This window comes from Panthera onca, chromosome C2, assembly GCF_046562875.1.
Source record: "Panthera onca isolate mPanOnc1 chromosome C2, mPanOnc1 haplotype 2, whole genome shotgun sequence".
NCBI lineage: Eukaryota > Metazoa > Chordata > Mammalia > Carnivora > Felidae > Panthera > Panthera onca.
In genome coordinates, this window is record NC_138347.1 from 140,000,438 (window position 1) to 140,017,762 (window position 17,325).

The 17,325-nt window shown below is 36.4% G+C and overlaps 1 protein-coding gene across 5 annotated transcripts in view; it reads left to right on the forward strand.

Moving 5' to 3' along the window:
- The window catches only part of UBE2E2 (ubiquitin conjugating enzyme E2 E2), a 374,957-nt gene that overhangs the window by 313,266 nt on the left and 44,366 nt on the right, over positions 1 to 17,325 (forward strand). For 3 of the 5 annotated variants that reach the window (XM_060638561.2, XM_060638557.2, XM_060638559.2), the window contains 2 exons: positions 13,021 to 13,168; positions 16,065 to 16,161. In XM_060638561.2, coding sequence (XP_060494544.1) covers positions 13,021 to 13,168; positions 16,065 to 16,161 — 245 coding nt within the window. The remainder of the gene's footprint in view (positions 1 to 13,020; positions 13,169 to 16,064; positions 16,162 to 17,325) is intronic. The other 2 variants (XM_060638558.2, XM_060638560.2) reach the window with 1 other exon arrangement.

A 17,325-nucleotide genomic window follows, 5' to 3' on the forward strand; every position in this document is an offset into this window, starting at 1 on the left:
GAATAAGTAGTGTCATCAACCATAAAGGATTCATTCCATGCTTGAGGGTTTAGTTTAAGAATGCTATATAACAACCCTGTTATAAATTCTTAAATACCCCTTTCATCACTGCACTCTCATCATCAAAAACTACAGAATAACAGACCAGCTTCTTTAGCATTCAACACCCACTCCTTCATTCTCTCAGTCTGACCTCAGCCTTATTTTACTTTTTAAGTAAACTACCTGGTTAGCTGTCAATAGTATACATTATCATGAGTATCAGATTAGTTCATCATATCTCTTCTCCACAGATGTTTAAAGATTCTTTACTAGGATAGCAGCACCTGGGTGGCTCAGTAGGTTGAGTGTCCGACTTTGGCTCAGGTCATGATCTCACAGTTTGTGAGTTTCAGCCCTTCATAGGACTTGCTGTCAGCACAGAGCCTGCTTCAGATCCTTCTCTCTCTGCCCCTCCCCTGCTTGCGCGCTCTCTCTTTCTCTCTCTCTCTCTCAAAATAAATATTTTTTTAAAAAGATTCTTCACTAGGATATTCTACATGCTGAGATTTTTTTAATTATTCAGAGATTAGATAAATCTTAAGTGACGATTTTCAAGTCATATTAAAATATTACTTGTTTATTTTTTTTTTAACTGACTTGATTTTTCTTGCCTTCAGTAATCTTAGCAATGACAGGTCATTTGGCATAAGAACGATAATAATAATAGTGAATATCATTAAACATTTTTTTCTCTTTGCTAAACTTTATATGAATTCTCATTTTACCAGACTTGATTTGAAAAAGCTACTAAATCCCTATATGGTTACCTTTTCTGTTACCTCCAACTGTTGAGACCTAGAAATCATATAAATTTTTTTATTCTCTTCCCGTTTGCTTTCCTGTAGTTTTCAAAAAACTCTGTGGGGCTGTGGGTTGTTTCCCTGTGTGTGTTGGTTTGTTTTTGTTTCCTTCCTCATAACGTTTTTTATGTATTTATTTTGAGAAAGAGTGTGTGTGTGTGTGTGCACGAGCTGGGGGAGGGACAAAGGGACGTAGAGAGAGAATCTCAAGTAGCTTTGCACTGTCAATGAAGAGCCCCACACAGGGCTTGATCTCACGAACTGTGAGATCATGATATGAGCTGAAACAGAGAGTCGAAGGCTTAACTGACTGAACCACCCAGGCACCCCTATATAACTTCTCTATTTGCTATTGAAATTGCTTCAACTATGCACATTTGAATTCCTCTGAACTTGTGTGTCGGTTTCTTTATCCATAAATGAGAATAATAACCATATCTACCTCACGGGGTGATTGTGAAGATTAAGTTATGTAGTAAGCAGATCACTGAGAGCAGTGCTCAGCACGTAAACATTGCATAATCGTCCACCGTTCTTAATTTTTATTATTTTTTTGGTTACACTTCTGTGTTATACATGCTGTATTTTCTTATTTCATGGTATAAACATAGAGAAACCAGTACCTTTCCCTCTCTGGTATACATGCAAAGTTTAGAAACTTTTGTGGTATTTGTGAACACTCCCACATTCAAAGAATGTCTCTTTTGTGTGTAATATAGCACTCACTGAGAGAGTGGGCATTAAGCCAACTCTATAATTGCTGTTAATTTACTGTATCATTAACAGAATTAGTCATTGTTTCATTTTACTGTGTGTTAAAATATAGTTTACTTCAACACTGTTGCCTGTATGAAAAATCAAATTGTCATTTCCAGCTAGTTATGATGAATACTTTGTATTGTGTGGTATGTATATTGAATTATTAATCTCTTAAATAAATAACTGCCACTTCGTATGTCTACAAACATAAAATGTATTACTTCTTTCCCAAAGGATAAAGGAAGCCTGTATATTATTTCCATTTTACATTTAGGAAACCTGTAAATATGCTACATTTTATATAATCGCTTTGGGTAGTGTGAGACCTATAAAAAATGTAAACAAAATAAAAAGGAGGGCATTCTCCTTATGTTTATGTTTATGTCACTGCCTCTAATTTAATAGAAAGTGTCATATGGTTGGCCATTTATTATCCATTAATCCATTAAGTATCTCAGCTGTTGTGCTTCGTAATTAATTGTCGTTATGTATGAGATACTTTTGCAGTTATAAAGCAGAAATGAATCATCTTGTCTTAGAAATGTGGGTTCATTGGACATCTGTTAAATTATGTTTTCTCTATGCAATACTAATTAATAAGTAAGTGTTGTTGGATCAACATAGCCCCACATAATAGTTTTAAGTTCACTGTTCAAGAGCAGCTGTTCTAGTATCTGATTGGGGGGTGGGGGTTGGAGGGTGATGCGTCTGGTGGAAATATTAAACTCAGAGAGCTTTGGGTTTTGGTTTTGATGGACCCTCAGGCATTGATTGATCCCCTATTGTGTGTATGCTCAATGAATGAAGATAAGAGGAATTGCTTAAGTGATATTTTGTGTACATGGTTAAGTTTAGATACCAGATCATTTCTTCCTCAATTGTTGGGGATGCAGCAGTATTTTAATCCATATGTGATTATGTTACTGGAGAAATTGTCCAAGCCCTGAAAACCCATTTGTAGAAAAGTCATTCAGCCAGCTTTAAGAAAAAAAAACGTAATTGTTTTAAAGTACCATGTTGCTTTTTTAAATAGCCTTTAAGGGGCACCTGTGTGGCTCAGTTGGTTAAGCGTCTGACTTTTGGTTTCAGCTCAGGTCATGATCCTCACAGTTTGTGAGTTCGAGCCCCACATTGGGCTCTGTGTTGACAGTGTGGAACCTGCTTGGGATTCTCTCTCTCCCCCTCTCTCTCTGCCCTTCCCTGACTCGCTCTGTCTCCCTCTCTCAAAAATAAATTTAAAAATTAAATAAATAGCCTTTGAGAGACTGTTAAAATACAAGCCTTCAGATGGTAAAATTGTACTCCTAGGAATGTGCCATTCCTCGAAGCTTTGTTAATTTGTTTATTTTGTTTTCTTTCTTTTTTAACTGACTGGGGAAGAAAACCTGTATATGCGTGCCAAACAAGCATTGGTTGATCTGGTTTCAAGCTACTGTGTCTTTAACTGATAGTATTTTGTTCAAAATAAAGTAATCGAGACATCATCTATAAGAGATTTTTATAAAGATTTAAGTATAAATCAGCTCTTCCTAAGGGATGAGTCTATAGGGCCTTATATTTTGGCATATATGATACAATCTGTTCTCAAACTAGTGTTGTCCTTGAGGCCCATGAAGAAGCAAATGCAGAACATTCTACAGTCCAAGGCTCACAGAACTTCTACAGGAAAATAATGTGCACTGAGGATGAGCTCATACTCAGATTAAAATCCACTCTATGATACAATGCTACCCTAAAGGAGAATCAGCTTAAGTACCATTAAAACTGGAGGCAGTAGAACAAGTCAAAAAAGAGGTGAGATAGTCATCTAAAGAGAAAAAGAATAGAAAATATTATAATGAGAGAACAAGTCACTAATAAAAAAGAGCACACAAATTTGAAAAAAACTAAATTGAACCTCATTCAATATAGATACATTCCTGAAACATTCTATATAAATTGAATTTTTATAAGTTAGATAAGAAGGAATCTAATTATTGGTTCCTAATCAAGTCATACCAAGTATCTTCCCCTTGCAGGGCTTGGGTGTAATCAGGTGCTGCACGGTCAGAAAGGGCCCTGGGGAGTGAGTGTGATGCTCCCGTCTTCTAAGAGATTTACTTCTCACGAGAGGGGACATTTTCTAGTTGTGTGCTTTTCTACATCTGTACTTACAAGGAACTGAGAAAGACTTAAAATTTAAATACCTCTACTGTAAATATCTTTCATTCTTCATCATTTAAATAGTATTTGAAATCTTAAAAAAAAAAAAAAAAAAAAAAAAAAAGCTCTAGCCTGCAGTCAAATGTAGCATGCTACCCAGCCTCATTCACAGCAGGGTGAGCGTCATCTTTCCACTTGATGGTTTCTAAGTAACGTTTAATTTTAATTCCTTTACTGTCACTTAGGATAGGAGAAACCTATTTCCAGGGTTGTTGTTTTTTAATTTGGGAAGGGGTTTTGTTGTGTTCTACTAATGTGTATTTCTTAGAGTTTCTTTAAGATTTGTGATTCTCCTCACTTATAATGAGTTTTTCCAGTTTTTATTTTGTCTTAGGATGTGTTACTTGTTGGTGCAGTGCTCTTAAGTCCATTTTAAGAGCACTTGAAATTTCAAAAAGTATGGTAGCACATTTTTAAAATGTGTATTAACAACCTATTCATATAAACTAGTTTCATAGTGAGCTTAGAGCCAAGATCCATTTGAATGATGTTAACCCTGCTATTTTTGGACTTTTGTTACATGATTCACTGATTTATGGCACAGGAGCTCCAAATATTTCCTCTCTGGGTCTCCATGGAAAAGTATTTTTAAGAGGAATGTATTTCTCACTGATCTCATACTTCCTCAGTAAAATCACCGTGTCATGTATATCATGATGAGAAGTTTTTTGAAAAATGTAAGCTATGTGAAAAATAGAGGTTATTACTGAAATATTATTTTAAATGATCATTTTTAATATCATTATCAGCTTTCCAGCCTGGAGGTATTTCTTTACTTTAAAACATTTTCCTGAATTATGTCTTGAATCAATTTGGCAGAAATAATTTATTAAAATATTTTCTTCTTTGTCTATACTCATGCCCTACATGATTTCTCTCCCTTTACAAAAATACTTTTTGTCTCTGTATGAAATGTTGTCCATACTCTAGAGCAAGGGAGTGGTATAAAGAAAACACATCTAAAACTCTGGCGATAGGGCAATTATTATGTGAACACATGCATTCTGAAATTGCTCTGTAAAACCGGGAGACATGAAGAGGGGAAAGGAGACTGGCGCTGTTTGAATCCGTGCTGAGTGCCAAGTGTGGTGTTAGAACTTCTCGGGTGCTTCAGTCTTCACAGCCACAGTGGGTATAGCTAGTATTCTTCCCATTTTAAGATGAGGAAACTGAATCTCAAACAGGCTAATTTGATTCATCCGAAGTCAGAATTCCAGCTCAAGTCCAGCTAGCTCCCAAAACCACATATTCATTTCATAATATAACTTTTGGATCTTGGAACTAGAGTGGGCTTTAGAAATAATCTAATTTAAGTCTCATTTTGTCAGGATATAGGGGCTCAAAGTAGCAAAGTAACTTCCCATAGATCATTCACTACTTAGTAGCATTGTTTTATGCTGTAGTCAACATAAAAAATTGTGTTAATTCTTTCGAAAATTACTTTTTAAGGAGTGATCCTGTGAAGTATAGAAATAGCACAGCTACATTTACCTTTTAAGATAAAGTAATAATGCAACTGAGAAATATACTTACATGTTGTATTGTTTCCTGTTGCTGTTATAACAGGTTAACGCAAATTTGGTGGCTTAAAACAATGTGAATTTCCTGTCCTTCAGTTCTGGATGTCAGCAAACTAAAACCAAGGTGTCAGCAGGGTTGCGTTCCTTTTTGAGGCTTTAAGGGGAAATTTATTTCATTGCCTTTTCTGTCTTCTTGAGGCCGACTATGTTCCTTGGATCATGGCCCCATCACTCCGACTCCTTGACATCCCCTACTGATCTTCCTGCTTCCCTCTTGTAAAGCCCCTGTGATTATATCCAGCCCACCCATATAATCACCCCATCTCAAGAGCCTTAACTTAATCACACCTGCAAAGTCCCTTTTACCATATAAGAACATATTCACAGGTTCCAGGGATTGAGATGTGGACATCTTTAGAGGAATAAGCCAGTGTCCTGTCCACCACACACATACACACCTACCTGCCTCTGTGTGCATTTAGATATCACGCATAAATTAAAACACTTCTTGAAGCACCTGGGTGGCTCAGTGGGTTGAGTGTCCAACTCTTGGTTTCGGTCATGATGTCACGGTTCATGGGTTCAAGCTCTGCATCAGGCTCTGTGCTGACAATGCAGAAACTGCCTGGGATTCTCTCTTTCCTTCTCTCTCTGCTCCTCCCACGCTCTCTCTCTCTCTCAAAATAAGTAAATAAACTTAAAAAAAATTAAAACGCTCTTGTCCAGAGTCATCTTGGAATTAGACATTCTGGACAAATAAGTTTTCGGTATCACTATAACCAAATCGTTTTAAAATTTTCCTTAATATATGGAAAATGTTCTAAAATGTACTGTCTTCCCAGCCTTTGAAAACAGTATTCTCAATATAATTTTACCTCTCCTTGATGAATGATAGCTATCATTATAAACATCAGTATTGAACTATGCTTCCAAAACAGCAATAAATGCAAATGCAGGTGTAGGTTATGTGATACACAGAACTCATTGAGAATTAAGCCCTGCAGTCGAGCTGGAAATTCCTTTATGGTCATTTTTTTATCATTTGTTTTTTTGTCAGAAGGGTGAAGTGAAGGATGTACTGTTGTCCAGCCCCCTGAACAAGATAACATGATGGGCTTTCTATAAAATTGAGTCAGTTACGAGCAGCCTTCTGTAGGATGAGGGTGGGAGATGAGTGCTTTCTTAGCCTCTAAAAATCGTCTAACATGTGCACATCCCTTGATATTTGTCAATATTCAAAATATCATTTTTGATTTCTGCATCACTAATGTCTAAAAGTACTGCAGACAATTCTTTATCAGTTTGCATGTGTTCTTGTCTCTCATTTCCCCTGGTTTTGTTGATAGGGTCTGGAAGACAATGCTGACTGTTTCAAGAACTGTCATTAGCAAGGTTTTGCCTTGATTATGGAACTCTTTTGCTGATCTGACCAGGCCACATATTTTTAAATTTTCTTTATTATTTAAATAGGCAGTAACAATAATAAAAATGTTTATGTTGGAGTACCTGGCACGTATTGAGTACTTACTAAATATTTATTATTTTTTATTATTGGTTTAACCTATATGAAATCTTTTCTGAACTAATATTTTAATCTATAGGACAATTTAGTAAAGTAACATTTGGGTACAAAAATATTAAAAATATATCCTGCTTTCTCAGGTTATTCTCCACAGTTTTCCAGTTTTCAGTCTACTGTAAGTTATGGTTCTAAAATCTTCTTGTATCTAAAGAACAATAAGATGTTACAACCCCTCAGAAAGATACTTGTCTCTTTGAGCACTAGCCAGTGATTTGTTAGCATTTGTTCAGCAAACAATGGACTCTTTCTATGTGCCAAGCACTGCACTGGAAGTCAGTTGAAAGAAGAGACTTTCATGGGTAATTCCCGGTTTGATGAGGAGGTCCAGGAGGTCCTGTGGCAAGTGTGGTAGCAGAAGTAGGAGTGTGATAAGGGAACCCTGAAGAAGTTATTGTTTACTTTACAATAGGTAAATATGTAACACTTCTTAAAACTCTGGGATCATCAGTTTTTTTATCCAATTCAAATAGTGGTATTTGTGAAAAATAAACTCAAAATAGAATAAAAACACAAATGCGAGACCTGAAACTGTAAAACTCGTAAAGACCCAAATGTGAGACCCCAAACCATAAAACTCCTAGAAGAGAACACAGCGGTAATTCCATTGACATTGGCTGCAGCAACATTTTTCTAGATACGTCTCCTAAGGCAAGGGAAAATAAACTGTTGGGACTACACCAAAATAAAAAGCTTTTGCACAACAAAGGAAACCATCAACCAACAAAAAGGCAGCCTACTGAATGGGAGAAGATATTTGCAAATGATATATCTCATAAAGGGTTAATATCCAAAATGTATAAAGAACGTATATAACTCAACACCAAAACAAACCAGAAAACACAGTCTGATTAAAATATGGGCAGAGGACCTGAGTAGACACTTTTCCTAAAGAAGCATACAGGTGGCAAGATGCTCAGCATCACTAATCATCAGCCACTGTGGAAAACAGTATGGAAGTTCCTCCAAAAATTAAAAATAGAAATACTTATGATTTAATAATAACAACTACTGGGTATTAACCCAAAGAAAATGAAAGCACTAATTTGAAAAAATATATGCAACCCAAGTGTCCATTAATAGATGAATGGATAAAGGAGATGCGATGTATATATACATACACACGCGCGCGCGCACACACACACACACTCATAGATACACACAATAGAATATTAACCATAAAAAAAGGATACAATCTTGCATTTGCAGCAACATGGATGGACCTGGAGGCTATTATGCTTAGTGAAGGAAGTCAGACCGAGAAAGACAAATATCATATGATTTCACTTACATGCACAATCTAAAAAAATAAATGAATAAACAAAAGGCAGAATCAGACCTATAAATACAGAGAATAGACTGATTGATGGTTAACAGAGGAAAGGGGTTGGGGGACAGGCAAAATGGGTGAAGGGGAGTGGGAGATCCAGGCTTCCACCTCTGGAGTGAATACGTCACCAGAATAGAAGGCACAGTGTAGGGAATGTCATCAATGATACTGAAATAGCGTTGTATGGTGACAGTTGTAACAGCACTGTGTGGTAGCTACACTTGAGGTGAGCAGAGCATAATGTATAGATGTGTTGAATCACTGTGTTGCACACCTGAAAGAAATGTGACATCGTCAACTATACACACACAAAAAATATTTTAAGGTGCTCTTTGTGGGAGCCTGCAGCATTAGCACATGTAGGAACGATCAGCCTACCTGTTTGATTCAGTGTGGTTTCTTTATGAATATCTGTTGGGACAAAAGCTAACAAACGTCACTAAAGTAGATCCTTTAATCAGTATTACAAAATATTGAAATGTAAAGCATTCTCTGTCCAAAAAATCTGCAAGATTCTTTGCAAACTCATGCTTTATTTTTCTTCCAACCATACTTCACTTTTATTTTATTTTTAATTTTTTTTTAACGTTTATTTATTTTTGAGACGGAGAGACAGAGCATGAACGGGGGAGGGTCAGAGAGAGAGGGAGACGCAGAATCTGAAACAGGCTCCAGGCTCTGAGCTGTCAGCACAGAGCCCGACGCGGGGCTCGAACTCACAGAGTGCGAGATCGTGACCTGATCCGAAGTCGGACGCTTAACCGACTGAGCCACCCAGGCGCCCCCATACTTCACTTTTAATATCTCCACTTAAAACAGAGTCAACAGTAAAAACAACCTAATTAGAAAACAGGCAAAAAACCTGAAGATCCTCTCTCAAAAAAGAGGGTAGCCAGATAGCAAAAAAAAAAAAAAAAAAAAAAGCACGTGAAAAAGTGCTCAACATCATTAGCAATTAGGGAAATGCAAATTAAAACCACAATGGTACCACTTCACCTAATCAGAATGACTGAGATAAAGCATGGATCCATCTTAGATGGATCCCATGGGAAATGTGCGAGTAACAAGAGCCAATTTCAAAAAGTTCCATCCTATATGATACCACTTATATGACATTCTTGAATGACAAAATCACAGAGATGAGGAACAGAGTAGTGGCTGTCAAGAATTAAGGAAGGAAAGGGTTTGGAAAGTGACCTTTAAATGGTAGCACAAAGAGTGTTTGTGAAGGAACTGTTCTGTGTCTTGGCTGTGATGGCGGTCATACAGATCTACATGTGATAAAATTGCATAAAAACACGTGTACATGAGTGCGTATAAAACTGATGATAAATGGAAAAAGGTCAATGGACTGGAAAAGGTCAACGGACTGTATCAGTGTGAGTTTCCTGTGATGTGATATTACAGTTATGCAGGATGTTACCATTGGGGAAAAGTGGATGAGGAATATAGTGTGATCCATTGGTATTGTTTTGTGTGTTTTTTTTTTAATGTTTATTTACTTTTTGAGAGAGAGAGAGTCAGAGCATGAGCAGGGGAGGGGCACAGAGAGAGAGAGAGAGAGAGAGAGAGAGAGAGAGAGAGAGACACAGAATCCGAAGCAGGCTCCAGGCTCTGCCCTATCCACACAGAGCCTCAAACTCACGACCATGAGATCATGATGTAAGCTGAAGTTGGACGCTTAACTGACTGAGCCACCCAAGGGCCCCAGTCAGTATTGTTTCTTACAACCTAGTGTGAATCTATAATAATCTCAAAATTAAAAGTTAAAAAAAAAAAAAACAGAGGCAATGAGGCTGACTAGGAGAGCGTGAGCTTTTAGGTCAACAAAGCTGTGTTTAAATTCTGGCTCCCCCCCCTTACAACTGTGCAACTGCATGCCAGTCCTTTAACCCTTCTGGGCCTTCATTTATTTTTTTCCTCCATTTTTATTGAGATATAATTAAATTTAGCACTGTATTTATTTTAGGTGCACAGCATAATGATTTGATATATGTATGTACTGCAAAATGATTACCACAATAAATTTAGTTAACATCCCTCACCTCACAGAATTACAGTTTCTTTATTTTAAAAGTGGCTACAATAATACTACTTACCTCTTTGTGTTATTTTGAGGATTAACTGGCTCGGAATAGCCAGTCAGTATCTGATAGGTTTTTAAAACATTGTATATAAAAGCCACTCATCATTTACATTGGATCATAAAAATATTCTGTATTTTCATCTAGCACTTAAAGGGATAAGCCTCTGCAGAATTTTATTATTACCAGGTATTCTCTATTTCATTCAATTCTGCTCATGTCTTTATTTCTTTCTACTTTTATGGGATTAATTCTGTTCTTTTTCCTTCCTTAAACACTTACTAAATGTCTTTCTTCCTTTCTAATTTATGTATTTGAAACTATAGATTTCCCTTTGATAACTGTTTTAGCCAAATCACAAAGTTTGTATTGACAGTCCCAACATTTCATTGTCATTTAGTTATAAATGTAACTTATTTTTTTTTTTGATCCAAGAATTATTTGAAAAATGTGCTTTTCAGTTTCCCAAATATTTGATAGGGGATCTTTATGGTCTTAATAATTCTTTGAGATATGTTAAGCTTCCTTTGTGGCTTAGCATGTGATCAGTATTTATAAATGTTTCTTATATGCTTGGAAAAGAATATATATTCTTTGTTGAGTGTGGAATTTTATCTTCAATCCCTTGATTTTGTTAAATTGGTTTTCATATTTTCAGCATCCTTACTACATTTTCTTTCATCTGCGTGACCTCAGTTCCTTCAGCGAAATGTCCCTCTGATTGTAGATGTCTCATTTTTCTCCTTACAGTTCTGCTGAGTTTCACTTCTTATATTTTTGGGTGTCTTGTTAGGTACAGCAGATCCAGAATTGTTACATTTTTCTGATGAATTGTTCATTTTATCCTAATGCATTGATTATCTTTCTGCATTTTACCTTAAACATATATTTGATCTGATAGTAACATAGCCATTTAGGCTCTCTTTCAGTTGGTGTTTGCATAGTTTATGTGCTGAGGATTTAGAATTCTCAGGGGATACATTTTTCTCCCCACCAGAGCCCAGGCTTTCTCCAGCAAGTGTCTTTGCTGCGTCTCCCAGAAGGCATTATCTTTTCAAGTCCATCCACTCACTAAAAGACTAGCTGCTCACGTGTTCTAATCTGTGTAAGGGCTCTCAATCCCAACCTCTTGCCACATGCAGACCTTAGGTTTCACCTTTTTCCATGAGGGCATCAAAACCCAAGCCTCCATTTTAATCTAGACTGGGTACTGTCCTTCACCCCCTCCCTCTTACCCAAGTCCTGCCCCTGGCAACGACACTGTCAGCTCATGTGCTTACTGTAATTTTTGGTTTTCAGTTCTGGCCTCTGGGGATTTCTGTGAAAATTCAGCTATGTATTTTTTTAAAGGTTACTTACATTTTCTTCAGCACTGGTAGGTGTTTGGAATGTGTCTGTGTGGAAGGGATGTCAAGGTTATCTATAAGGTCCAGCATGTTACTAGGACAGTTCTTATTAGGAATACTGATCTAGCCTGAAAATGGTACTGTGTTGTCTAATAATTACAGAAGACTGGATCTGTCCTTTCTGAGTCTTGATATTATATGAATTAAGTAAATGTGATGTTTGAGCAGATGCTGGATACCCTGGGAGGTAGCAACACATACAAAATTCTGCCACATAGTTTTTGGTTCAGAGCCATTTTTAATTTAGGGGACCAAAAGATTGGTCTTTAAAACACTAAGGGTTTTTTTTTTTATATTTCAACTTATAAATTTGAGAATGTTTATAAACATGATATTAATGAATAACATTAAGATCTTATTGTTGCTTACATAAGACTCTTAGAAAACAGAGTTTTACCAGAGTTACAAAACTGATTTAGACTTAGCTTTTTAATTAAGTTCTTGAAAAATGTTATAAACATGTTTCAAAATTATACCTAAATGACGTGCAGTGGTGATGGAACTATTATAGGGAAGAGAGACTACACTAGTATTACATTAAAATATAGAATTTAAGGAGAAGAAGGTTCATAAATTGTAACCAATAGTTTTTTATAAACTAGGTATATTATTTACATGCATGCCTAATTTGTGTTTTTAAACCATGACAGAAAAGAATATTTATGTCCTTTTTATAGTGTTCTCATGCTATTTTGAACTTCAAAATACACAAAATCCTTAAAACAACTGGACTCCAACAAGTTTCTTTTGAAATTTTTATGTTTGAAATTTATTTTTTCTTTGAAATGTTACTTTTATTTTAGAGAGAGAGAGCAGGCATGCATGAGTGGGGGAGAGGGACAGAGGGAGAGAGAGAATCTGAAGCAGACTCCACACTCAGCACAGAGCCCGACGTGAGGCTCGATCCCATGACCCTGGGATCATGACCTGAGCCAAAATCAAGAGTCCTATGCTCAATTGACTGAGCCACCCAGGCACCCCTTTGAAATGTTTTTAGAAGCCACAGCTAGTTTTTCTCTTACGAACATTCCTACACTTGTACCAAGAGCAAATTCAGTCCCTAGAACACTAGCTAATCGATAGGACTCTTCATCAAAAGCAAAAGGATATGATTTTGCTGTTGGGGGTTATTTAGTTCTCTGTGCCCAGAATAACAAGTTCTAAAATAATGATTTTGTTTCTTGATGCTTCTCAGGTGCCTAAGGAATAATTAAGTATATGGTTCTACCAGTGACCCTTGGATTATTTTGTCTAATAAAAAGTATGTCTATTTATAATAACATTACATTTTCTTCTAGGTTACTTTCCGGACAAGAATCTATCACTGTAATATTAACAGCCAGGGCGTTATCTGTCTGGACATCCTAAAGGACAACTGGAGTCCAGCGCTAACCATTTCTAAAGTTCTCCTCTCCATCTGCTCACTTCTTACCGATTGCAACCCTGGTAAGAGACTTAATCCAATATTGAATTCAAGTCTATTAAAGACTTCAATGTCAGACCTTAGGAAATTGTTTACTTTACTACCACCACTACCACTGTAACTACTGTTATTACTATTGATTTTAAATTTCCATAATATCTAACTGCTTTCTTTTTAAATTGGGTCTTCTCATTAGTCTTTTTGAGACCTATTATTTGCCGAGAAGGAAAAAGCACAATGTGATAAAAATTAATGAAAAATCATTTTGGATAGGGAAGTGCTTTCACAGAATGCATTACATTCTGCTGGCAAATAATAATAAAAATTCAAATTGAATAGCTTAATCTTTAATTAGATGCCTACCAGAAGATGTTAATTTGAGAAATGTGGGCTATTAAAATCTGATAACAACCAAGCAGCACCACGCAGACATGACCTTGTTGGCATTTTAATAACCATGCGTCCTTTCAAGCTAATAGAACAAAAAAGCTGAATGGTCTTCAACTAGGAAATACAACTTCCCAGGAAAACTAAAGAGAGTTTATGACGAAGCCTTGGTGGCTTGCTGGTGTGCTTAATGCTGAAAGTTTTTACTTTCTGTGTCGTCGCAGATGTATGATTATGTGTTTGACCAACTCCTTTTAGCTAACAGACAAACCCAACTGCCAAATTTTTATGTATCTGGGTTTATTTTGGAAACTTCAAAAATCTAAAGTAGCTACAGAGTTTTCATTTATGTTTTTAATGAGAAATTCTTCTTTGAGTATTTAATTAGTAGTGTTAATATTTTATAAGATTCTATCTTCCACATTCAGGAATAAACTTTATTCACTAGATAATTGAAGTTTTAGACAAGAGAGAAATGACAAAGGGGAATCAGGGTCTCTCTTAAGCTCCTGTCTGGTTTATAAAACATGAAGAATTTACAATCTGTTCAATTTTTAAAACTTTTAAAAATAAGGACATATAAAAATACTTCCACCAAAAGAAACATAAAATATAATTATGCAAGATCATTATAAAATACTTTTTAAATTATTTCATACTTTTACCCCAGATAGCGAAGTTCATTAATGCTGCACTAATTTAAAACTGAATGACAAATAGTGTGTTTTTTCTCCTTATTACTATTTCATTCCCATTTGTCTGTATGACTGTGTGTAACTTCATTTGGAGGTAATGTCATAAGAAGACATTTTTTGTGTGATAGAGGCTTAAGCCCAGTGGTCCTCCTGGAAATGTTGGAACATGGAACTATATCTGTCTCCCCTCTCCCAACAGAGGACTTCTGGGCTTTGCTGAAATTTAGAGGGAGTGGTTTTTTAAGAAAAAAACACTTATCTTGAGAAGTAAGTCACCCATACAAGAAACTTTTGACATGAGACCATCATGCTATACACCTTAAACTGCTAGTGTTAGGTGTCAGTTATATCTCAGTAAAACTAGGGGGAGAGAAGAAACTTTTGAGGCCATACTATGCGTGAGGCACTTCTGAACACTAGACAAGTAAGAAGTCCTTCCTTCTTCCACATGGGTAAGATGTAACTGCACACTTAGAGAGAAAGCTCCGTGCTGAGAGGCGTTCCTTACTCAGCCGTAGCCAGGCCTGTTCCGTCTCCCAGCCAGTTGAAATGGTCCTATCCCCCTGAATCAGCTTGTATGTGGGAAGCTCTTCTCTGTACAGGTAATCGCTGCTTAGAGGAATACATTCATCCCACCAAAGCCTTTTCTCAGCAATCAAAAATATTTCTCTTCACTAGAGTTTTCTTTTGCTGTGTCTCAGAAAGTTACAGATATATGCTACAAAACAATAAAAGTAAAATCACCCCTGGCTAAAGCAAAATCACATAAATAAAATAGATTTTGAAAACAATAATATTGGTAGTAGGATAAGTGTAAGGGATAAAGAAAAAGTAAAGAATAAGCCTAAAGATTAAGCCTCAAGTTTGATCAACTAGATACAGCTCATCTTATCTAAGAATAGACTATTGTTTGTAAAATACGTGGCAACAAACTAAATGTTTGTACTTTAAGACATAATACAAAAATTTCCTAATTGGCACATCATCGATACGTGTGTTCACACTTCTAGAGTCTTAAAAAGAGTTTTTAAGTCAAAATGGCCTTTCGTTTAATGGGTTTACTTCACACCCTTTTCTGGTACACTTCCAATGTGTAGATTTTTTTTCCCCCAGATTTAAGTTAAACTTCAACCTAACCTATCTTCAAATTACCACAAATAATAAGTTTGATAGAATACAAATAAATACGATTTTCCTATACTAAATCTGTAGAGCTAGTTTAACACCAGAAATGCTGTCAGCTCTGAAGTAGGTTTTGCATAAGGTTTTGCACCAATTTTCAAAGTGCTTTTCTCACTCTTCTCTCCACATAAACTTACTTTTTTAATCTTTTTCATACTCTTCTCATAATTTACACTTGTCTCTTACTTAAAGAATTTTTGGTCTATTCAGAAATAAATTTTAAAAGTTCGAGGGTGGGGCTGTACATCCTTACAGCATGGTATTTATAGTCCACAGATAAAGATTTTAATACCAGCTCCACTGTTAATTAGTTGTGCGACTTGCTCTGGGCGCTTCACTTTCCTCAGACTCCGTTTCATTTACAAAACAGAGATAACCATCAGCCCTACCTAAATCACGGGATTCCTGTGAGGTACACATGCAAGCCCTCTGTAAACAATCATGGGCTGTTGTTCATGTCATTTCCCAGGGTACTTAGGACTCCAAATGGGCATACATTCAGTGGCTGACAAATACCTACTCGGTTGAGTTTAACTGAGAGAAGAGAGTATTGAATAATCTCTAAACACCACCACCTCAGCACTGACACTCTTGGGTTTAAACTCTGGAAAAAGCCTAACCTTCAATTAGTAGTCCCTATTGCATTATTTCCTAGGAAGGATTATCTCGCGGGTGGCAAAATGTCCAACAGTCACCAGCCAGTTGACGGGTGCACCGGTGATAATCATTCTGTTCCCAATGCAACGGTCTAGGTAGGTCTGACTGCTGGCCTTGATAGGGCTGTTCACACTTCACAGTGGTGTTCATTGACCCTGCCAGAGCACTCTTATTTGTCAGACTCTCCCTGGCTGCCAGAGTCTGTCTGTGTCACACTGCTGAGGAACAGAATGGCAGCAGAAAGGAGTAGAAGTTGATAAGCTCCAAAGGCCCACACTGGCCTTCCAAGCTCCCAGAGTTTAGTCCTCCTTGGTGAACATGATTTAATCCAGGAATTGCTGTCATTTAGAGTACTAATCAGATTTCCGTCTTTCATGGAATGCTCTTATCTGTCAATACTCTCTTCTCAAGCATATACAAAATTTAAGCTCTGTTCTGTTTGATTGTATCTTTTGAAGTTTGTGCTATTTTGTGGTTGTTTTTTTAAACTCTTAGATGTTTATCATATTCTTTACATGAAGTCTGGTTATTGTTTCAAATATGCTTATCTTATGGTCTTCAGACCTAAAAATAATGGGTGTTTTCCCTCATAAAAAATGAACTATCCTGAGAACACTGACAATTATGAAATAAAACAAGGAGGTCAACGGTTTTCCCGTATCAGATGCTTTATTTACGGAGTAACTTTCAGAAGTATTTCTAATCCTTTTTTTCCTCTTTTTTTTTCCTGAAAAGTATATCAATCTGGATGTTATCTGGCATTATTTTTTTTAACCTCAGTTCGACTTTCTTGCTCTATTGCTGTTGCTATCTAAAGTGTTATAAGCTTGTTTTATTCGGAATGTAATTCTGATACTGTATCATTTAAAAATTATCCCCCAAATGTATGGCTTTTATGGGATAATTGGAAATTTGAAAATGAGCTTTTGATATTAAGGAATTACTGCCAGAAATTTTTAGGCATAGTAAAACAGAACTGTCATGAAGTTTTTACATATCCTTACCTTTTAGAGATAGGGAACTACTTGCAATAAAGTCCTTTGATATCTAGAATTTGCTTCAAAATAATCCAGAAAGATTAGATTGGAAGTAGATAAGGATGTGGAGGATACAAGATCGACCATTGTAATCGTTGAATGATGAGTGATGAGCACACTGTGGGGGGGGGGGGGGGGAGGCTTCATTATACTCGTCTACCTACCTTTGAATATGTCTGAAGTTTTCCATGATAAGGATTTCCTCGTAACTGCCGAAGATGA